The sequence below is a fragment of the Canis lupus genome, chromosome 25 (assembly GCF_048164855.1).
Source record: "Canis lupus baileyi chromosome 25, mCanLup2.hap1, whole genome shotgun sequence".
NCBI lineage: Eukaryota > Metazoa > Chordata > Mammalia > Carnivora > Canidae > Canis > Canis lupus.
The window spans coordinates 4,748,862-4,772,744 of NC_132862.1; the positions used below are offsets into that span (position 1 = coordinate 4,748,862).

Genomic DNA, 23,883 nt, shown 5'->3' on the forward strand with positions numbered 1-23,883 from the left:
CAAGACATCAGAGACCCTGATGTGTCTCCTGGCCCTTTGACGATATTGACCATTTCTAAGTTGTGGAAGAAATAGCACTTATTGGCAAATGAGCATTTATTGAGTGCTTATTATATGCAGTGCACTGAGCTAGCCAAGACAGATGAAGGCGAATAGATAGGAGAAGGCCATCCAAGAGCTGGAGGGAGCCCTGCCCCCAAAGGGCTTACGGTCTTGCCTGGGAGGCACTGCACGTATACAGGATCACAGCTTAAAGATACAAAACACCAGGAAAGCAACATTCGCAGGCACAAAGTCATCCGGCACAAAGTGGGGATCTGGGAAGGGATGCTGCTGGGACCCAGTGCTCAGCCACCTTTTCCCTTCAGTTCAAAGCCTTGTCTGTTTCCCAGCTTGAGGACCTGGAAGCCAGTCCACCTGCCTCCATGCTACCTTGCTGCTGTCTGGTTTTGGGTGTGTCTGACCTCCGTTCTCCTGCACACTGGGAGCTTTTCAAGGCCAGAAACCAGCCTGGTGTCCTTTGTCCTTTTCTCTCTACCCTGCTGCAGCCGTCCCCAAGGGTCTGTGTCCACCTCCAGGCAGAGGGCTGGGCTGGACAGGCTCAGTGGTGTACTCTGGTGTTTGCCAGGGGCTCCCAAGGGGCAACTAGGACTTGCCCCAGAGGGTCCTCTGAGCTCTGAATGGACAGATCATGGGATTTTTGACTAAGAAGGCCTGAATTCAAGTCTTGACTCCACTACATACAGCTGTGTGACTTTAGACCAGTCTCTGAAATGCAGAGGCTTGATCTATAAAATAGGAAGAACAATATTTGCTCTGCCTGTTGTCACAGGGTCGGGAGATAATCGGGGGCAATAATAGGGGATGCATCGGAAAGGTTAAAACCCTGCATAGCTGGAAACTGTTGTCCTTCCCTAACCCACCTGAAGTTTTAACCCAGAGTCTGGGACACAGATGCTCTGGAGGTGTCAGGTCCTCTCCCTCCTTATCGTTCTGAATCTTGCCTTGACCTCTGACCTTAGTGACCCCAATCTGGGCAATCAGGGCAAGAAGTCATGGTGATGTCACATTAAGTTTTAGGTGAGGAACAATCCAGGAAGTGGAGTCCAGGAAGACATAAAGAGAAATTCTTGGTGGGGTGGGGATGAAGTGCCTGAGACACATCCAGGCTTGGTTCACAGCTCAATGCCTTGCTGCCTTTGAACTGCCAGAGCAGTTCAAAGTACCGCCCCAGGGGTCACTTTGGTCTCTGATACAACCCCTCCTCTGGGAGTGAGGCCAGGTGGCTGTCACCAGCTGTCGGGGGTTTGGGACCACCATCTCCATAGCACCTGTGGACCGAGGCAGCCTTTTTCTGACTCCAGAGGGAGCGTTGGTCAAGGAAGACAGAAAAAAAAAACCCATAGATGAGGAGGTGGGCACAATCACAGGGATGTTCCTCATACATGGTCCATCTCTGAAGGGCTGGAGGGCGGGAAGGGGCTGGAGACTCGGGTACACAGAGGGTGCCTGGTGTAGTGTGAGACAGACATGGTTAAAAGCCTGGAAAGCACGGAGGCAGCAGTGCATGGAGAAGGGGACTCAAGTTGTGATTCTCAGGTTAGCTATGAAGCAGACTGGAGGGGGAGGGAGAGGACGCGTGGTCTGGGTGATGGGAGGAAGAAAGTGGGGGAACAGCAAGGGTGCGCTCAGGGCCAAGAGAGGTTAAGAGGCTCGACCAGGATGGGGTCAGCCCCAAACCCATCCCCTTCTGCCTGGGCTCCCAGGGCTGTCCTTTGCACTGGCCACCAACTAAAGGTAAAAGAGGCTGAGGGTCAGGACCCTTCGGTGTTCTACCAACAGGAAGCGGAAATAATGAAATAATCCCAATAACGCGTGCTAATGGTATGAGGAATTACAGTTCACGCAGCATCTTTACATGCATCATCTCACTTAATCCCACTTAATCTCATTTGAGAACCATTCCACTGGCCTGGAAATTTAGAAGCCCAGGCTCTAGACACAGACCTGCAACTGCCTGGACAAGTCATTTCCCTTCTGTGGTCCTGAGAGTGCGCTAGGCTGCTCTCCCCCACCCCAGTAACTGGAGTGCGGTGGAAGGAAACCTGAAGGGAGGGAGAGGAAGAGAGAGTGAGGCCTGCGGTTGCGTGCCTGACCGCCTCGACCAGCCGACCATGGGTACAGCCGGGAGGGAGGCCTCACTTGCGAAACGGAGTGTCTCCTTTCACCAAGTGTCCAGTTGCAAATCTCGCCCTCTCCCAAGACAAAGGCCGTGGGGCCCATAGAGGGCTTTGTTTGCTCTGCCACAGGCTAATCTCTGGGTCCGGAGCCCCCTGGAGATGGGGGGGGGGTCTTGTGCACACGTGTGGGACATATACACACACATACAGGCACACACACACATATGCGGGCTTCCTTTTTTGAAGAGGTCTTCCCTCCGGGCAGAAAGGAGGTCCTGGGCCACCCAACCCTCCCTTTTTCCGGAGGCCACTTCTGGAGAAGCCATTCTCCGGTTGATATTTTCTGTCTCTAGCAGTGGATGCTGGCAAACCTTAGGGCTGCGGCTTGGGGGAATTTTCCAGCAGAGGCAGGGTAGGGGGTGGCAATGGGGCTCTCCAAGCGGCCTCCAGGCCCTCCCCTTCCCTTGTCGCCGGGAGCACTCTCTCAGAGCTCCTGGGGAGGATGTGACTGCAGAGGAAGCAGATTTATTGCGCTGGGGAGGATCTGGTGGAGAGGGGAGTGGGAGGTCGGGGGGCGCACTCGCACCGCCACAGGCACAGCTACTGGCCCCCAGGAGTATGCACAACCGCGCACCTGGGGACACAGAGGCACTGGGGAGGAACACACTTCTGCACACACGCGGGCACGCTCGCAAAATCCCGCCGCGGGTTCCCAGGTCCTCTGCCTGCTGGCCTCGCTCCCCAAGGGTCCAGCTCCCCTCGGGCGCCAGAGGGTGGGACCGCGGACAGCGCCACCCGCCGCCCTGGCAGCGGCTCCTGGGGCGCTGGGGCCGGGGAGGGGGGCGAGGTGGGCGGCGGGCCCGGTCGCTGGAGCCCCCCGGGGCCGGGGCCGGGGCTGGGGGTGGGGGCGGCTCAGGCCTTGCTGCCCCGGGGCAGGCTCTGCGGCGAGTGCAGCTCCACTGACTGTCGCCGGCGCACCTCGCGCTCCTCCCAGTCGGCGTCGGGCTCCAGCCCCTTGAGCACCGCCAGGCGCTCGGCCAGGCTCTTGGCGGGCGGGAACAGCACGTAGTTGTAGAGGAGGGAGCCCAGGATGGCGCCCACCAGGGGTCCGATCCAGAAGACCTGGGGGCGGGGGAGAGCGCGGTCGGGCGGGCATCGCGGGTGGGGGGGGGGGGCGCCGGCCCCGACTCCCCGCACCCCTGGGCCTCGGCCCGCGCTCCCCGCCCCTACTTGGTGCTGAGAGGGAGGGGGTGTGCCCGGGTGTGCCCCGCGATTAACGGTAAAGCGGGCAGATTGGCGGAGCTGGGGGAGGACAGCAGCAGCTGTTGGGGGGTTAAGGGTGCGCGGTCCCGACGTGGTGGGGGGGTGCTTAGGGGCGACCTGCCCAGGCTGTCTGGGCTTCCCCTTCCTTCCACTGTAACGATGCCCACCTCCCAGGCGGGTCGTGAAAACCACTTTAGTATTTGCAAAGCACACACACACACACACACACACACACACATTTGCAAGGCACTTAGGCTGGCCTGGCCCATACTAAGGCTGGGTAAGTGCTAACTAATGGAAATGTGTGTGTTAACAAGTTTAAACATCGCCATCGGCGGGGTCCCAGCGCCCTGGGCGTGCAGCTTCCCATCTCACTTGAGGAGCATCCCGCAACCCTCCCAAAGCCAGTGAGGCCACAAGTGCTACTATCCTCGCTGCGGGGGTGCAGGCCAAGTGTCCCAACCGGGCGCCCAGGACGGCAAGGCCCGCAGCCCCCAGCTCTGTGGCCCTCTCTTCCCGCCCTGGCTGAGACGGGCTTGGGGCGAGGGGAAGGCGGGGAGGTCTCGGCCATTACCCAGTGGTCGTCAAACTTGCCGGTGACAACAGCAGGAGCCAGGGAGCGGGCCGGATTCATGGAGCAGCCGGTGTAGTGGATCTAGAGTGAGAGGCGGGAGTCGCAGGGGAAGGGAGAGGATGAGGCGGGGCAGGGAGTCGTCCAGCTCCTCTCTAGCCCCTGACCTCAGCCTCCAGGGAATCCCTGTGATGGGCGGTGGGTCCTTATATTCCCGGGCTTCTGTATTCACTTGAGGCTGGGGTGCGATCTGTTCCTTTGGGGTATCTGGGAGTCACACCTTCTGGGGTGTCCCTCTGGGGAGTTCTGTGTATCTGGCCCCCCCCGGGGGGGGGGGCTCTGTGTCTATCACTACTGGGGGGGCGGTCTGTGTGTCTATTTCTTTTTTTTTTCCTAAGATTTTATTTATTCATGAGAGACAGAGAGAGAGAGAGAGAGAGAGAGAGAGAGAAGCAGAGACACAGGCAGAGGGAGAAGCAGGCTCCATGCAGGGAGCTGGATGAGGGACTTGATCCTGGGACCTGAGCTGAAGGGAGACGCTCACCGTTGAGCTACTCGGGCATCCCTGTGTGTTATTTCTAGAGTGGTCTGTGTGTCTGCTTCTTGGGGGAAGGTATGTATGGCTGTCCCCTGTCCCTCCACGGAGGCGGGAAACAGTGGTCATGACCTACCCCAAGGAGGTGGCCCAGGGCCACAGAGAAACCGATGGAGAGGGCAGGGGTGCCCAGGTTGTCTCCACGCCGTTCATCCGTGGAAGCGAAGATGCAGAGCACCAACTGCAGGGTCAGGAAAAGCTCCACGGTGACAGCCTGGCCAGCTGTTGTATTGTTGCTGAGCTGGGGAAAGAGACAGGGTGGGTGGGGGATCGCTGAGCAGGCTCCCCACTGTGGCTCCATCTCCCTGCCCATCTGCAGTCAAGGCTCCAGAGAGGCTTCCCGGCTGGGACTGGAACACCTGGGCTCACCAGCCACCTGAGCCCAAATGAACGATGGCTTTTCCTGAGCTGTGGCCCAAAGGTCAGAGAAGGACCCCAGGACTCCTGGTGGTCCCTAGACCAGAGGTAGGAAGACTGACTCCATAGCCCATTAGATTCGGGGGCAGTGATTGTGTGCCTAATGTGACAGGGAAAGGATGCTGAGGTCCAGATTTTGTCTCCTGAACGAGAGGGGAGAGGTCTTGACTGCGGCAGGAGGCTTAGGGCAGGTATAACAGAAAGGCCTTCTTTGCTCTCTAGGCCACAAGATACTACTGGTATCATGAGAGGCCTGTGGTCATTCTTCCTGGGGACAAAAGGCCCCCAGGAAAGGGTCTTAGGACTCGGGTCTGGGGATGGTCCTAGTACATGAGCCCAGTGTATAACCCTTTCCTTTCACCTGAGCCTCTTCCCCCAATCTTGCCTGTTCTGCACCGTGTTTCAGGCCTGAGCCTGGCCCTGCACATCCTGTGGAGGTTGGGGTGGGGTGCTGGTGCCCTGTCCTGTGGTGGGGGGGGCCTGTGACCAGGTGGGCTGCCCATGGTCCCGGCAGACCCTGCCTTGGGTAATGAGAGCTTGGGGCCGAGAGAAGAGGTGATTTCATAACCAGGCCGCACCCAGCACTGGATTTCTCCCTCGTTTTGTCATCCTGTGCTCTACACCCTGCCCTCAAGCGCTGGGCACTGCACCGGTTGGCACTGTGACAGCTCTCAGCTCCCACGCTCCTTCTCTAGGCCATGAACCCCCATTCTTGGGCCCTAGCCATTGGACTGGCACACTTGGGTCTCTTGGGTCTAAGCTCAGTGCCCCCTGTTGTCCAATGGTAGAGTATCTAGTGTGTGGGGGGCAGTGAAAAGAGCTTTGAAGGCAGGTACTTTGGAGGCCTGTAACTTATTTATTACTTCAGCCTCAGTTTGTCTTTCTGTAAAATGGGGATGACAAAACAGATTCCGGAGCACTGTGTGAGGACTGGAAATGACAAGGGCAGAGCCCCAGCCCCATTCCCACTGGTAAATGGCTTTCCATTTACCAAGGGAGAGGTGTGGACATGGATTTGGTGTCAGACAGCTCTGCGTCCATTTCCAGGTGCTGACACCAGCTGGCTCTGTGATCTGAGTCAGTTGAGTGCTGAGCCTTGATTTACCAATCAGGGTAGAGGGATCACATAATTCATCTTACAGGGTTGTACCAAGAAGTAGGTGATATCTGGCCTGGCAAAGAGCAGGTGCACATCAATGGTAACTTCCTGGTGGCTAGGCTGGCCTCTCCAGGGACCTCAGCTGGCACCTGGAACAAGAGCCTTCGGCGGGGGGGGGTGTCTTCTAGCTTTCTAGCTTCAGGGCAACTCAGCCCCACTGCTGCTCCGTTCCAGCCAGGCAGGGATCTCCTTAGTTCTTCAAAGTGGCAAATGCTGAGCAGGAACTTGGGGACCCTTCCCAGACCCTTCCTTTCTGAGAGCTAGTTGACAGTTGACTGGGCCTTTCCTTGCTGGAAACAGAACTAATTTCATTCTCATTGGAAGTGGCCACTCTAGCCTTTTCTTATCCCTGAGCTGCCAGCCTCATCATATTTTCCATTCTGAAGAAGAAAAAAGTTCCCCATTTGGAACACCTCTGCCCCTTGCGTGAGGAAGGGCCAACTGTGCACAGGAGGGGGTGGCCACAGAAACCATGTAGGACTTTCCAGAGACATCAGACCTTTTATCCAGTGGCCCAGGGGTAGAGGAGGCCAGGAAAGGCAGGGGTTTGAGGTGTGAATGGGGCATTTGCTACCCTGATGTGGATGGGGGGTTGGAGCGAGAGGTGGATTGAGGGGACCCAGACTCTGCCTCTCCACCCATGGCCTGGGATGCCAGGGTGCTGCGCGGACCCAGGAAGGCAGGAGCGTGGAAGGGAAGGGGTCGTGGCATCCCCTCCAGCTCCCAGACTGCTTCAGGGGTCTGACTAGCACCGTTCCCATAATCAGCAGTTGGTCACGGGCTCTGGGGACCTTTTCCAGGGTCTGGAGAGACCTTGCCTCTTCAGGATTCCCTTGAGTTCTGGTGCTTTCTCTGGTATTGACAAACTGTAGGACTTTAGGCCCATCCCTTCCCTTCTCTGTGCCTCAGTTTCCTTGTTTGCTAAACAAGTCTTAGTTGACGGCTCAGGGAAGGTACATTGGTCAGGTGGAAAGAGCATGAGTTTTGCAGTCAAGCCTGGGTTTGAGGGCTCTTCCTCCACGAGGCTCAGGGCAGAAGGTGCCAGCAGACCCGCATGCGTCCTGCCTCCTGCCTCCGCTCTGACCTTATTGCGGCTCCCACCCCGACTCCTTCCCGCTCCTGCCTTCCTGGCTCCAGCACCGCCGTCTCCCCCTCCCCACCCCTCCATCTTTCTCCGTCCCCTCCCAGATCTGGTCCCTCCCGTCTCCCCCTGTACAGGGGACCTCCCAGGGTCAAAGGACACTCACTGCGTTGACAGCCAGGTCCCCTCGAACGTGCGGTGGCGTGATCTCGTGGAGCAGAGCAGCCCCTGCCACGGCCCCCAGCAGCTGCGCGGCCACGTAGAAGGCAGCCCGGAGAAAGGACACGTGGCAGCCCACCAGGCAGGCCACCGTCACGGCCGGGTTGATGTGGGCCCCGCTCACGTGGCCCAGGGCCTGCACCAGGGTGCCGATGCCCAGGCCGAAGGCCATGGCGATCTGCAGCACGGACGGCAGGGCCTGCGGCCAGTTGAGGGCTGAGCCGAGGCCGAAGAAGACGAAGAGCAGCGTGGCCAGGAACTCGGCGAACACCGCCCTGGAGAAGGCTACGGAGCGCAGTTCCCACATGCTGTGGGGCCCTCTGTGGGCTGGCCCAGGCCGGCGATGGAAGCTCGTGGGTGCTCCCTCCCTCCCTCCCTCCCTCCCTCCCTCCCTCTCTCCCTCCCTCTCTCTCTTCTTCCCTCTCTCCCTCCCTCTCTCCCTCCCTCCCTCTCTCTCTCTCTCTCTCTCTCTCTCAGGGTCTCTGGGGAGGCTGGGCTACGGGCATTTATAGGGCGCTTCCATCTGGATTTGGACACGTGAGGCGGAGGTGGAGTCTGGGCCCTTACCTTGTCTCTCCTCTGGCTGCCTCCTGCCCCCCCCACCCCTGCCCACCCGCATGCCTATCACCCCATCTTGGCCTTCACAGCTGACTAATGTTCCCCATTAATGAGCTCCAGATAAGGACTGACGTCCCCTGGTTTTCCGTGTTTGTTCCCTGGCTCCCCCAGGGCTGCTGCCCCAGGGCCTCCCCTACCCCCACTGGTCCCTTGAATGGGGATTCTCCAAGGGGATGATGCCAAACCCCTCTCCCTCCAGCTCAAAGTATTGGTCAAGGCAGGGACAGCACCTCACTCGACACTGACCATGAGACAGGATGTCAATGCTACCCCTTCTGGTGATGGGGGAGCTCTTCCTGTTGTTAACCTTCCATTATCCCCCCTTGAAAGGGATGGAAAACAACTGGTTGGCTTGGGACATGAACTTTCCAAGGCGTAAGGTCTCTTCTGTGCTCCCTTTCTTGCAGCCAATTACCCATAAGTTACTAAGCTTCACCTCCTCCCTGGAACCCCAGCCAAAAGGCAGCTTCCATAGCCTGGAGGGAGGGGGTGGCTTCAGTGGCGGGGGGACCCTGGCCCCCCGTGATGGGATCAACCTGTGGTTGACTGAGGAAGCTTCGGGCTTCCATTGCAGCATCACCCTGCTCTGTCTCTGAGATTTACCCTTTCTTGTCCATCTCTGTAAATAGGGAATAATCAATTTACAAGGGATCGGGGTTTGAATGAAATGAAATGATGTAAAGTGCTCAGAGCCACACCTGGCCCACAGTAAGCCACCATTATTAATACGTCAACTAACATCAGCTATTGTTAATAGTGTTATTTATACTCTGACTCCTTGGAGGGGGAGAAAAGGTCTCCCTAAACTCACATGGCAGGGCCCCAGAAGCTGTGACAGGTTGTAGGCACCCCCTGGAGCTCAGAGCCACCCAAGCCACATGGGAAGGACATTTCTGTGAGGCAGTGAGCTGTGCAGGCTCAGGGAGGCCGCAGTGATCCATAAGTGACTCTTTGGCCTCGGTGCCCACTCAGCCCAGCATATGGGCAATGCCACCTCCCACCGTCAGTGCTGCTCTGGCCTGGGATCTAAGAGACATTTTGGTCTGGGAGTCCCCGGGCCCCACTCCTCTCACTCTTCCCTAGTCCGTCTGGCCCTGTTCCCTCTCCCAGATACCCAAACCCCAAACACGGGGTCAGGCTCAGAGGGCAGTTAGGATGATTGGCTCCAGACCCTCCTCTACCTCCTGTCCAGCAGGTCCCCAGGTAAGTCACAGTCCTAGGAACAAAAGTCTGGGAGGGATCGGAGACTGCAGAGTAGAGCCCCTCGTGTGCCCTTAGTTGGACCATGCACCCCTCTGGTCTCTCCTCTTCGGTCAAGATGTTTATGATCTTGAGAGACAGAGAGAGGGAGTGGCCTGCTGACCCCTGATTCTGGGCAGGACCTGCCCTCACCTAGTCAAGTGAAAATCTCTTACCTCCCCATAAATGCAGAAGTGTCACAGTTTCTCTCTGCAGCCTATGAATTCCCAACCCAAATATGTGTGTGTATGTGTGTGTGCGCACATGCTCATTCAATCATAGTCACAAGTTTAGAACCCAATAGAATCTTTTTTTAAAAAAGATTTTATTTATTTATTTGACAGAGAGAGAGAGCACAAGTAGGGGAAGCGGCAGGCAGAGGGAGAAGGGGAGAAGCAATCTCTCTGATGAGCAAGGAGCCCGATGTGGGGCTCCATCCCAGGACCCTGGGATCATGACCTGAGCCAAAGCAGACACCTAACTGACTGAGCCACCCAGGTGCCCCACAGTAGGATCTTAGAGGTCATTGAGACTACGGATCTTACAGATAAGAACCTGAAGTCAGAGGGATTAAGACTTACTCAGTTCTGGTCCGGGCCCAGGACTGGAGGAGGGGAGGGCACCAACCATGACTGGGTCCTACTTGTGCTGTGCATTCCTTTTGAGCCAGGGAGAAAAAAGGTGCACCTGTCAAAGCCAGGGGGTTCGAGCTGGGTGGGCAACGGAGCTCCTCCAGGGGAGGGCTGCATTTTGTCTATGCTGACCACTACGCCGTGTCTTATGAGGTCCAAGGTGCCATCAATTGTATGAGGCACCACGAATCAGGCACCACGAATCACCACGAGAAATGCTTCCTTGACGATAGATTGTGGTAATGGTTGCACAAAAATGTGTAGGTACCTAAGACCACTTAACTGTGCAGTTATAAATGGTTAGGAAGGTTTTATGTTCTGTGTATTTTTGCCATAACCAAAAATAATTTTAGAAAGCCATGAAGACCAATTTTTGTTTTGTGCATAATGAAAGAATTTTCTCAGATTTATTTCAATATCCCTTTTTTTTTTCGAAGTCAAAATCACTCTTATGCCTGTACCAGAAAGGAAATGATAGGTAAAACAAGTTGGCTAAAATAGTCCCCAAATGTCTTCACATTCAGAGTCCAACTTCCCTAAATTTCTTTTTGATTCAGAATCCTCAGTGTTTTCCTACCCGGCATCACCCTCTGGGCCATCAGGAGTGTAGTGACGCACCACTTCTCACACCATTGTCCGCTATCGTGTCCCGAATTTCTTTCCAGTCTTCAGATACTCCTGTAGGCTTTGCCACGCACCCGTGTTTCTTGCCTCACACGTGACTTGGCAATCATTTGGCTTCGTCTAATTAATCAAACGTAACACAGTTTCATCTACCTCCAGGACTCTTCCTTTCCCAGGTCCCACCAGACACCGGGCTGTTGTTTTGCAAGACAACGTGGATGCGTGTGTCATCTGCTGGGGGCTTGAAGGAGGGGCTGAGACCCTGCAACAGCACAAGCAGGAAGAGGGTGTCTGTGGGGAGCTGGGCCCTGAGGATGCCCCTTGTGGGAGTGCAGGGACGGGATCCTGGGATCCAGGCCCCAGGCTGTCTGACAGTTGCCACAAGGTGTGTTTCCTGCTGGAGTTGAGCTGCCAGTGCCCTCCATTCTCCCCACAAGGTCAGTAAAAGTGGGTCACACGCCACAGCCTGTGAGGCTGGGACTTCAGGGAATGAGGGAAAAGGAACAGGGCAGACCCACGGTCAAGTGGAGCTGAGACAGAGAGAAGAAAGAGGCAGCCCCAGGCAGGAGGGTCGGAGAGGTGGGAGACTGGGGCCGGCCCCTCCGGAAGCCTGAGAAGTATTCCAGGGTGTCCCTGTGGTTTGGGGACAAAGTGTGAGCCACTGGATTTCTTTTTCTTTTTCTTTTTTAAAAGATTTTATTTATTCACGAGAGACACAGAGAGAGGCAGAGACACAGGCAGAGGGAGAAGCAGGCTCCATGCAGGGAGCCCGACGTGGGACCCGATCCCAGGATCCCAGGGTCACGACCCAAGCCCAAGGGCCCAAGGCAGACGCTCAAGCGCTGAGCCAACCAGGTGCTCCTGAGCCCCTGGATTTCTACATAGGGTGACAGATAAAATACAGAATGCCTGAGTCTGTTTGAATTTCAGAAAAATAACAAATACGTTTTTAGCGTAGGAATATTCCAAGCCATACCCAGGACATACTCATACTGAAAAGTATGAAAGGACCGAAAGTCCTTACAGGGACTCTTGGGGACTTTTGAGGGGAATCTTACTCTAGTAAGACTAGACTCCTCCTCCTCTAGACTCCTCAGTCTTACTAGCCCCGTGCTATCCAGGAGGAAACTGAGGCACAGAGAGGTTGTAAACGTTGCCTGAGATCCCAAGGCTGGTAAGTAGAGGAAATGAGCTCTAGATGCAGATCTGTTTGATACAGACGTTCAGGCTTTATCCCCATGGATTGGCTGACCTTGTCTTATCGCCGGAGGTAGGATCATCCCAGCCTTGACCTCAGAGGCCAGGCAGCCTTAAGGGTCACAGCTTGGGTCGCCTGGGTCGAGGCAGGGATGATTGTAGCTCCAGGGCCTGGGGAGGCGCAAAGACAGCTTCCTGCCCCCTGTCTCCTTCCCATGGGGTGGGCCCTGGGGATGAGGAAGGTGGGAATCTTACCTAGCCTCACAGAGACCCCCCCCGCCCCCGCCCCATAGGACAAGGCAGGACTTTGCGCTTGGCACTCCTCCTTCCAACCCCATCATTGGGCCCTGGTAAGCTGTTCCCTCTGCCAGGAACATGTGTCACCACCATTTCCTCATGGCTAACTCTTCCTCAAACTCCAGGCCAGGGGCTTGCCAGCCTTTTTGACGGAGGCCTGCAGGAAGACACACTTTTTTTTTTAAATTTAAATTCAATTAATTAACATAGAGTGTATTACTAGTTTCAGAGGTAGAGATCAGTGATTCATCAGTCTTATATAACACCCAGCGCTCGTTACATCATGTGCTTCCTTAATACCCGTCTCCCAGTACCGCGTCCCCCTAACCCCTCCCCTCCAGTGACCCTCAGTTTGCTTCCCATAGCTAAGAGTCTTTTATGGTTTGTCTCCCTCTCTGATTTTATCTTATTTTATTTTCCCCTCCCTTCCCCCATGATCCTCTGTTTTGTTTCTTAAATTCCACATATGAGTGAGATCATATGGTAATTGTCTTTCTCTGACGGACTTATTTCGCTTAGCATAATACCTTCTAGTTCCATCCGCGTCATTGCAAACGGCAAGATTTCATTTTTTAAAAAAGATTTTATTTATTTATTCATGAGAGACACACAGAGAGAGGCAGAGACACAGGCAGAGGGAGAAGCAGGCTCCATGCAGGGAGCCCGATGTCAGACTCCATCCCAGGACTCCAGGATCACGCCCTGAGCCAAAGGCAGACACTCAATCGCTAAGCCACCCAGGCATTCCAAGATTTCATTTTCTTTTCTTTCTTTTGTTCTTTTTTTTTTAATATTTTATTTATTGATTCATGAGAGACACACAGAGAGAGAGAGAGAGAGGTAGAGACACAGGTGGAGGAAGAAGCAGGCTCCACTCAGGGAGCCCAATGCAGGACTCCATTCTGGGACCCCGGGCAGATTCCCACTGCTGAGCCACCCAGGCATCCCAAGAATTCATTTTCTGATGACTGAATAATATTCCATTGTGTGTATATATATACCACATCTTCTTATCCACTCAACTGCTGGTGAACATCTGGGCTCTTTCCATAGTTTGGCTATTGTGGATATCGCTGCTACGAACATTGGGGTGCAGGTGCCCTCTGGAAGACACACATTTGATACCCTAACCTATAGACATTATGTCAATATGTAGATGGATAATATAGATGTAGATATGGCTATAGAGAACTAAAACTAATATTTCCCAAACAATATTTCCTAACTGTGAGGCTTTAAACTCCTATTTCACTAAAAAAAGCAATTTAGGTCACAACTATTAAATTGACTTCATCACCCACTAATGGGTTGCTACTCACAGTTTGAAAAATACTGCTTTTGATTCTATCTCAAAAATCACCTTCTTATTGGGGAAGGCTTCCTGTAGCCCCAATAACATGCACTCTTAGGACCACCCACCCAATGGTGTGCCTTGCCCGTTCATATCACTCAGAGGCTTGCAATGATCTGCTCAGTGTCTAGCTCCTCCCCTGGACTGTGAACTCCCAGAAGCAGGGCCTTATCTGGGTGAACTCACTGTTGCACCCCCAGTGCTTAGCATAAGGCCTGACATATTATAGGTGCTTGATAAATGCTCATCAAGTGAATAAATGAGCAAAACCATCAGCTCTTATCCCTCCAAGCTCCCCTGCACCCTTCCCCGGGGGTTGCAGCCTCATGGCATTCTTCAGGGACCTGATTTAGGAGTGAACTCAGAGCCTGAGGGCGCCTGGGTGGCTCATTGATTGAGTGTTTGCCTTTGGCTCAGGTCGTGATGCTAGGGTCCTGGGATTGAGTCCTGCATCGGGGTTCCTGCAGGAAGCCTGCTTCTCCCTCTCTGCCTATGTCTCTGCCTCTCTCTGTATCTCTCATGAGTAAATAAATAAAACATTAAAAAAAAAAAAGAACTCAGAGCTTGGGTGGAAAGAGGGAGTGTGCATTTGCACCCTGGTGGGATGAGGAAGGGTCAGGAACAAGTCTGTCCTCATTTGAAAAGGATCAGGTGTGAGTAAGGGGCTGGGGGCAGGAAGGCCTTCTAATAACCCTGCCTTGTGGAGTGGTGAGTTCCCAGTTGCTTGGGAGAGTCCCCCCCCCAAAAAAAAATAAAGCTGAGCAAACACGGAGGAAGCTGGGGCAGCAGGAGTTTCTGTATGAGAAGGAGGGTCGGACCAAGGCCTAAAAGGGCCCAACACAGCTGGCTGTGCAGCGTGGAGAGTCCAGGCTAACGAAGCCTCCTTACGGGGCAGGCAGCTGGGAGCCCTTATGGGTGAGACCCATGGGGGAGACCAGGAGATCAGCCAGGAGGGGGAGGCTGCAGGAGGCCACATTGCTCCTTCCTTGACTGAACTTCTAGCCCCCGGCTTCCTCCCCTACGACGTCTGGGGGAGGCGGTGGCCGGAGGCCCCAGAGAGCCAAGGGTGCCTTGGTTTCCACCCACCCTGGGGGACTCCTCCCACAGGGCTGGAGGGCAGAGTGGGAAAGTATTTGCCAGCTGGCCAGGAGAGCCGGTGTCCCTGCCCTGCAGGGAGAGAGGGGGGCTGTAAATGCCAGGGCACACCGGGGTCATTACCAGAGAAGAGGTGGTAACAAGCTGGAAGGGTTACAGGCAGCGCCCCACAACCTTGCTTGCAAAGGTCACCCAAACCTGTTTAACTCCCCACTCAGAGCAGCTGCAGCCAAACCACCCTGCTCCCCAGCACCTGCCTCCAGTGAGGGCTCCGAGGGCGCCCGTGACTGGGTAACTTGCAGGCCCCGTTCAGACCCTGTGCGGGGTCCCTCTCCTCCCCACCGTGCCATCGCGCCAACCTTCCCCCCACCCTGGCGCCATACCCCCCCTTGTCCCTCCCCGGCCTCGGCCTCTGTCAGCCTCACACCTCCCCTCGAGACCTGCTCTGCTCGTCCACCGTGTGAGTGCCAGGCTCACACTCCTCTCAGCCGGTCACCTCAGCTATGTGGTAAAGTGGGTGCCAACCCCATTTCAAGGATCGGGGTAAGGGAGGCCCAAGGACATTAGGCTGGCTACCACCTCCTCTGCCCCCTGCCCCAGAGCCCCCTGCTCACCTCCAGGACGGCACAGATCATGCTGTCCTGGCCCAGTTGCTGAGCTCTGAGGACAGGAACTGTATCGGATTCACCTTCGTAGTCTCAACGCTTAGCCTGTGATTGGCATGCTCGAGTGGACCCTCAAAAGAATGTGTGTGGAATGAACTGCTTCCCCAAGGTCAAAGTAGCTAGGAAGTAGCCAAGTCATAATTCAAACTGATGTCTTCCTGAATCCCGACCCAGCCCCACACCCTTCACCCTCCTCCAGGAAGCCTTACTTAGTCAAGGCAGCCTCCTGTACCTCACTCCCAGAATCCTGGGCTTTTGTGTGTTCCTCTCCCCCTGCCCCCTACAGTCCCTAAAGGCAGGGTCCTGGGGCAGCATCCCAGCCTGGCTCTGATCCCCCCAGTTCTGCCCCCAGAATCTAAGAGGAGCTCAGTGAATGTGGGACTCCCCGCCTGGACAGGTAGGGGGGGTGCCCGGGAGAGAAGACCTTAGCCCAAACGACTATGTCTTCCTGCCCGTGGCCTCAGCCACCGCCTTGTGACCCCTGTTCATCCAACCACATTTCCGCCTGGTACCGGGCCTGCCAGCTTCTCACGAGAGCCAGCCCAGGCCTTGGTATTCTCCGGGGCTGGGTCCAGGTGGGGCACCTAATCCTCTGCTCATTTTGCTGCAATTCAATATTACCCTCCGATTTTCACGCTCTGCTGCCATCCTTCCCTCCTCCCTCCGGCCTCTGCTGGGGGAAGGGAGAACTGAGGACTCCCTACAGCACCTCTGAGGGCCCCAGGGGAGTCTCCACCCCCCAACCCCCTACCCCCGGCTGACCACACCCCAAGCTGAGCCTTGGCCTTGGGAGGGAGGGACTGCTGTCCTCACCAGGGGAGCAAGGCCTGGAGGTCCAGCAGCCTGGGGGAGGGGGGGATCCCGGTTCCACCTCTTAGGCTTCCTGGCTACCGATCCAGAGCCACACAGGCCCTCCTAGTGCGTCCAGGTAAACAGATGTAAAAGTGCCTGCACGTGGTGAGTGCTCACTTCCCCGGGGGGGGCGGAGGGCCCATGGCTCTGGGAAGTCCTTTCCTTACCTAACTACCCACCTTCTGGCTGCAATGTTGGTCCATTCTCTCTGGTTCTAGCTGACGAATGTCCATTTTCTTGGGATTTTAGAGCACTTGAAACAGTTCATTGTGCTTCTTTATTCATGCGGCAAATAGTTACTGAGCATCAGCTGTGTGCCAACCACTGTTTTAGGGTTGAGATACGTCAAGGAACAAAACTGACAAAGATCCCTGGCAGGGCCAGCTCCACGGGCCAGTTTCTCCATCCGAGGGGCAGTTTATCAGATGGCCCCTCTCAGCCTGTTCTCCTCCGCTTTACACATCCCGAATGACAGGAGATGAGAAGAAACCGAAAATATCCAAAAATAACCGTGTTTACTCTCCGATGTCACCTTGGCCCCGGTCTGACTGCCACAGCTCAAACTTAAGTCACGTCAAATGGGTGCAATGAGCAGGGTGTGCTGTTCCTCCGAAAGGTAAACAGTCATCTCGTGACCCCGCAGCTCCACTCCTTAGGTGTGTAGCCAAAAGAGACGAAATCAGGTCTTCAAACAAGAACTTGTGCGCACATGTCCATAGTAACTCCATTCACAGTAGCCCAAAGGTGGGAACAGCCCAGATGTCCAGATGAGTGGATAAACAAAATGCAGTCTGTTTACACAATGGAATACGATTCAGCCATAAAAAGGAAAAAAGTACCAATACATGCTCCAATGTGGATGAAACTTTTAGATTATTGCCGAGGGAGAGAAGCCAGACACAAAAGCTGGGCCTAGAAAGAGGTCTCTGGGGTCAGGGGTGGAAACACTGGCTGTTTGGGGAATCACTGGCTGTTTGGAGACACAAAAGGCCACAGACTGGTGAGTCCACTGATAAGAAATGTCCAGAATAGGCAAATCCACAGAGACACACAGCAGATGAGTGGTTGCCAGGGGCCCCAGGGTGGCGGGGATGGGGGGGAAGAGGGGGCAGGGGAGTGGCTGCTTAATGAGTGTAGGGTTTCCTTCTGGGGTTAATGAAATATTCTGAAACTGGATAGTCGTGGCGGTTACACAACACTGTGAATTTACTCAACACTCCTGAGTTGCACATTTTGAGGTGGATGAAATGGTGAAATTTGTGTTATGCTGTTTTACAGCTGAAAAACAAAAGCACGTGCTGTGTGGGACTTCTGGCCAGTGTGTTGCCTCTACTTCCCCCCAGGGCCTTTGCACATGCTGCTCCCACCACCTGGGATGTTCATCCCTCCTGTCTTCTTTTAGTCTGTCCTTTAGGTCTCAGTGTAACCGTGATTTCTTCAGAAAGCCTCAAGCCTCCTCTTACATGCTTGGCCACCATGGGCCATCCTGGTGGAGCACTTGTCTTGGTCATAATTATGACATTTATATGATGAATGTCTCCCCCCACTATGCTGTAAGCTTCTGGCCTGTGTATTTTTAGCTCCCTGATGTGTCCCTAGGGCTTAGCTCAGTGCCTGGTGCCTTGTAGATCCTCAATAAATGTTTATGGAGGGCATAAATTAATAAACATCCCTAAGGGGATTTTGATCGAGTCACTTCCCCCAGCAGCCCCATCTCACATGGTTTCTCCACGACTGCCACTGCAGTAATCGAGCCATCATAGCCACCTTCATAGCCTTCATGGCCACCACAACTCATCCGATTGCCACTGAGAGTCAGGATGAGGCCAGCAGAACCCAGATATGGCAACGAGGAGGAGCAGCCGAACTCCTGGGCAGCTTAGGAAGTAAGACAGGGTTGGTCAACAAGGGTGGAGTTCAGGTCGATCACTGGTGTTAGGACGAGGGAAGTCAGGTGGCACGTGGGGCATCTGTCGGAGTTGGACTCGTGAACACAAGTCAGTCGGTGCTGCCCAGGAGGGGCTTTCCAAGAAACTCTTGTTGAACGAATGTGTGAAAGAATAAACCAGGAACTTGCAGGGTAAGTGCTGGGTACCCACCAGAGCATGATGATGGGTTCTGGGCACATTAGAGGGGAGCCTCCGGGGGCCTTGGTGAGATGGTGGGGTCGAGAGTGGGAAGAAGACAGAGTGACAAGACACCCTGCACAGAGTACTTGAGCCCTGCTGCCCCTTACCAAGACGGGGAGCCCCGGAGGAGGAGCAGGTTGGGAGACCAGCGATGAGATGGGTTCTGATGTTGAGGTGCTTCTGGGACGGCTTGAAGAGGTGACAGGCCGGGAGCTCCACCTGCCTGCTGCTGTCCAGCTGGATGAGGCGGCCCAAGGCATGAAGCCAGGAAGGCAGCTCATCGGCCCAGCAGGTGCCAGGTGGGCACAATGGGCAGCTGGGCAGGGGAGGCTGAGCCCAGAGGGTCCTGGAGGGAGGGGAGGAGGTGGAGGGGGGGCAAGGTGGAGGTCCAGGGGAGCAGGGCTCCAGGACAGGAGGCAGGGGCGAGGGAGTGAGAATCAGAAGCACAGAGGGACGTGTTCCATCGAAGCTTTGAGAAGTGCAGGCATTTTAGGAGAGGCAAGCTCCAGGCTGTGGCTGTGGGAGGCACTGACCGAGGTGGACGTAGGGAGGCCTTTGGGTTTGAGAAGGTCAATGAACAGAACGGAGGTGGACTGTCCCCACACAGGAGGAGAACCGGGCTTCCAGCAGGTGGAGGGGAGGTTTAAGGACAAAGCTGAGGAACTGGGAAGACTGGGGAGGGAGAGAGGAAGAGAAGCAGGGGCAGGAAAAGGCAGGGAAAAGCTGGGTGACACGGATGGTGAAGGCTGGACACGAACCTCCAGAACAACCCCCTCTGAAGGCACCTGCTGCCTGGCGGAGGTGGGCCTAGCCACAGCTGGAGTTGTGTTTCTGAGGAACCCAGCCCCTCTTCTCTGGCCCCACAGACACTCTTCACTCAGGCCTTCAGCCTCTTTTGTTCTGATTCCCCAAACAGCCAGTGTTTCCACGCCTGACCCCAGAGACCTCTTTCCAGGCCCAGCTATTCCCCAGAGTGACCCTGGCCCTGCAGTCTCCCTCCGATCCCTTCCCTGCCCGCACCCCCTCCTCCCACAGGATAAACTCCACCCTTTAGTCCCCCCAGAATGCTCTCACAGCACACAGGCTGAGCTTGGGACTACTCGCACTTCCCTGAACCGTCTCTGTTCTCGCCTCCAGGCCGTGCACAGCAGCTTCCTCCTGAAAGGCCTCCTCCACTCTCCTGGCTGGATCCTCTTCTTTCCCCAAGAAGCCTTTTCTAATGATCTGACATGGCCCCTCCTAGGTGTTCCTAGAGCATTCCAGGCTTTCCTTATCACAAGCTGTCACACCACTGTGATGTCTGCTCTCGCCTGCCTTCCCCACCATGGATGGGTCCTGGGTCTCTAACCCCGGACCTAGGGTCTTGTCCAGTGTAGAAGCTCCATAAAAATAAAAATGCCTTGAATGAATATACTAGCTGGTTGAATTGGGCTGGACTGAGCTACTGGTGGCCTAATGAGTTCAAAGGAATAGTTAGGGGACGCCTGGGTGGCTCAGCGGTTGAGCGTCTACCTTCAGCTCAGGTCATGATCCTGGGATCCGGGATCGAGTCCCGCATCGAGCCTGCTTCTCCCTCTGCCTGTGGCTGCTTCTCTCTGTGTCTCTCACGAATAAATAAATAAATCTTAAAAAAACAAAACAAAACAAAACCCAAAGGAGTAGTTAGTGTCTTGTTCCTTTTCCAATGGCCTTCCTGGACCAGTTGTTCTGGGGGAGAAAGACAAAGTGTCAGGGACGGATCAGAATTACCTGGAAGGCTTTTCACAATGCAACGGTCAACCTCCTTGGAGGTCATATTGTCTGAATTATGTATGGGTGAGAGTGGGGAGGGGTGGCACACACACACTGAGAAAGCTCCCTGGGCGATGCTGGCCTTCGCACCTCCCAGCCCTCCAGAAACGGCTTGTTCAAGGTTGAATTCTGGGCCATCTTCGAGGCAATAACAACCATCCCGAGGTTCAAACCAAGGTGAGCTGAATTCTGAAACTGCTGCCCTAGCCTCCAAGCCATGCTGCTCTCACCAGGACCACCACTGCCACTGCCCCCTAGAGCAGTTCTGGTTACTTCATTCCTGTAGGAGTGAGTCCTTGGGTGCCCCATGTACCCTCCTACTCAGAATACTGCATGGAGACTGTTGGAGCCAAATGACCCCCCACAATACCTGATCCCATATAGCTTTGCCCCCTCCTCCTTCCACATTACATCTTTGCCAAGAAGCTCTCTTGGATCAAGTGCTACCCCTCCCAAATCCCTGCCAGTCCCCAGCCCTGGACAGATTCTGATTTCTTGCGGGTGTGGTGCTATACCCCATCAGTAAGCACAATTCCTGTCCTCAAGCAGGCTTCATCTCATCCTTGGGTCATGAACAGAAATGAGGACAGGGCTGGCAAGTAGAGAGCTCTTAGGGCTGCACAAAACAGAGTGAGGTCCCAGAGCCCGAGCTCTGAGCAGCCAGGAGTGGAGGAGGAGTCAGTCTCTGAAGGAGGTGGCAAGTCTTGTTTCTGAAGAGAGCACTGGATTCTCTCCGCAGGGGACTGCCTGGACCTGCAGCGGGCAGTTATCACAATGCTCCACAGATTCAGGTTCCATCAGCACCTTCCAAAGAGTCCCTGGAGCAACGTGAGCCCTGGGCCCCTGAGGACTTGTCTAGCTGTGGACACAGAGTGGGGCATTGGGGGTTGAGGTCACCCTGAGAAGGTGACCTCCCCACGGGGAGGGAGAGCTTATGGGAGCTGGAAGGAAAGTTAGTGATTGCCTTTCATCATCAGTGGTTCCTGGGCGCAGGGCTGCACGACGGCTGGAATGGGGGTTCTCAGGCTATTCACTATAATTTATCAGGTGCACCAGGCTTTGAACATTTCCCTGACATGAAGCTGCCATCAAGTAACTCAGCCATAAAGAGCCTCTGCTTTTTTTCCCCGGAATTCCATCAAGCCGGGGTGGCACCGCTTGCTATCTGCTACAGATCTGAGTCTGCACCATACATCTTCCATTAACAAAAAATGAGGAAACAAATTAATCATTACTTACATGTGGTCCACTCAGTTAGAAACATTTTTCAAAGCATGACGTCCATGGCACAAGTGGGGGGAATAGATAACAGAAGGTGTCTTTGGTGGTGAGAAGGTAGGATACTATTATCCACTCCAACCCTGCAGAGGAGGTCCAGAGAGGAAGAGATTTTTCCAAGGTTGTGCAGCAGATAAATATCACATTTGAATCCAAGTTTCCAACTCCTAGACCAGAGCACTGTCCACCAGGCCGCTTGCCCTATCCATTCTCCCAGGGAGCACAGACACTACCCCCCAATACACATGATTGACTCTATTTTACATTTGTGGGTTCCTATTCCTTATTGAGATCAGTCTTACAAACACCCTCTTCAGAGTCTTTGACCAATCTATTTATCCAAGGATGGTGCCCATAGTCAATTATATTGTATTGCATATTTATTTATTTACTTTTTTAAAAAATATTTTATTTATTCATGAGAGACAGAGAGAGAGAGGCAGAGACACAGTCAGAGGGAGAAGTAGGCTCCCTGCAGGGAGCCCGATGTGGGACTTGATCCCCGGTCTCCAGGATTATGCCCTGGGCTAAAGGCAGCGCTAAACTGCTGAGCCACCCAGGCTGCCCTATTTATTTACTTTTTTTAAAAAAGACTATTTACTTATTATTTTTTTAAGATTTTTTTTTTTTAATTTATGAGAGAGAGAGAGAGAAGAGGGAAAGAGACAAGCAGACTCCATGCTGAGCATGGTGTTTGACTCAGGGCTCAGTCCCAAGACCCTGAGATCATGACCTGAGCCAAAACCAAGAGTGGAGCTTAACCGACTGAGCCACCCAGGTACCCCAGATTTATTTACTTATTTGAGAGAGAGAGAGAGAGAGAGAGGGAGAGAGAGAGAGAGAGAAAGCAGGGGGAAGGGCAGAGGGAGAAAGAGAATCCCAAGCAGACTCCCTGCTGAGTAAGAAGGGGTGGGATCTCACAACCATGAGATCATGACTGGAGCAAAAACCAAGATGCTCAACCAACTGAGCCACCAAGATGCCCCTATTGTATTGCATATTTAAATGTTGCTAAAATAGTAAGTCTTAAAAGTTCTCACCACACGGTTTGGTGATGTTTGGCAACCAGACTTATTGCGGTGATCATTTCACAGTGTATACAAATATCGAAGGGTTATGTTGTACACCTAAAGCTAATATAATGCTATATGTCAATTATACCTCAATAAAAGAAAAAAAGTGCCAAGAAAGTCCCTACTATGGATGAACCTTGAGAAAATTATGCTCAGTAAAATAAGTCAGAGAAAGAAACCGTACGATTTCACTTATCTGTGGAATCTAAAAACAAATGAATAAACAAACAAAACTCATAGATACAGAGAATGGATTGGTTGTTGCCGAGGTGGGTTGAGGGGTTCAGGTGAAATGGGTCAAGGGGATCAAGAGGTGCCAACTATTGGTTGTAAAATAAATAAGCCATGGGGGACAACATGGTAACTATAGTCAATAGTATTGTATTGTGGGGATCCCTGGGTGGCCTGCCTTCGGCCCGCGGCATGATCCTGGAGTCCCAGGATCGAGTCCCACGTCGGGCTCCTGGTATGGAGCCCGCTTCTCCCTCTGCCTGTGTCTCTGCCTCTCTCTATATATATCTCTCATGAATAAATAAATAAAATCTTTTTAAAAAATAGTATTGTATTGTGTATTTGAAAGGTGCTAAGTGATTAAATCTTAAAAGTTCCCATTACAAGACAAGAAAAATTGCAAGTTGGTATGGTAACAGATGGCAATTAGACTTGTGATCATTTTGCAATGTATAAATATATCAAATCGTTATGTTGTACACCTGGAACTAATATAATGTTATAGGTCAATTATACCTCAATTGAAAAAAAAGAGTAAGTGCCAAGAGAGTTCATACTATATGATTCCATCCATATAAAGTATAAAATCAGACAAAATTGATCTATCCTGTCACAAGCCGGGACAGTGGTTATCCTTGGGACAGGTGATGCCGAGGAAGGAATGAGAGTTCTGTGGTGCTGGTCACGTTCTGCATCTTGATCTAGGTTCTGGTTACACAGGTGTGTTCAGTTGGTGAAAACGCATCAGGCTGTATACTGATGACGTGTGCATCTTAATGTATGCTTGCAATACGCCAATTAAAAACCCTAAAAGGGGGCAGCCGGGTGGCTCAGCAGTTTAGCGCCGCCTTCAGCCCAGGGTGTGATCCTGGAGACCCAGGATCGAGTCCCACGTTGGGCTCCCTGTGTGGAGCCTGCTTCTCCCTCTCCCTCTGCCTGTGTCTCTGTCTGTCTGTCTCTCTCATAAATAAATAAAATCTTTAAAAAAACATAACAACCCTTAAGGGTATATGATCAATAAATACTTGTCATCGATCAATGGAAGAAAGCACTTTGGGACTGTTTCTAACCAATGCTTTAAATATTGGACAAAGCTACAGCCCCACCCCCCATCGTTGGTCCACAGTGTTATGGAGGCCTCCCTGCCCCCACAGCTTGGCCAGTCAGCCAAAGAGCCCAGCAGAGGCAGATGGAAAAGTCCAAGTCTTACAACATCCAAGCTTCATCAGGACTGGTAACCTCTGGCCCAGCCCCCACCGGGCCTCCTGCGACAGTACCAAAGTCTGTGGTGAGTAAGGACCCTAAGGAGAATGTCCAGCTGGGGAC

General features: G+C 53.7%; 1 protein-coding gene and 1 long non-coding RNA gene across 2 annotated transcripts; one reads left to right on the top strand and one right to left on the bottom strand.

Moving 5' to 3' along the window:
- Nucleotides 1–78: 78 nt before the first annotated feature.
- On the bottom strand, nucleotides 79–7,854 carry AQP2 (aquaporin 2). The gene is made up of 4 exons (XM_072797990.1): nucleotides 7,433–7,854; nucleotides 4,686–4,850; nucleotides 4,018–4,098; nucleotides 79–3,302 (listed from the first exon to the last, which is right to left on the bottom strand). Exons 1-4 carry the CDS (start codon nucleotides 7,790–7,792, stop codon nucleotides 3,093–3,095), a joined length of 816 nt encoding a protein of 271 aa, XP_072654091.1. The 5' UTR covers nucleotides 7,793–7,854; the 3' UTR covers nucleotides 79–3,092.
- Nucleotides 7,855–17,195: 9,341 nt separating this feature from the next.
- Nucleotides 17,196–19,786, top strand: LOC140617121 (uncharacterized). Its single transcript, XR_012017359.1, has 3 exons — nucleotides 17,196–18,135; nucleotides 18,266–18,483; nucleotides 19,322–19,786. It is a non-coding gene; the product is annotated as an uncharacterized lncRNA (long non-coding RNA).
- The last annotated feature ends 4,097 nt before the right edge of the window (nucleotides 19,787–23,883 follow it).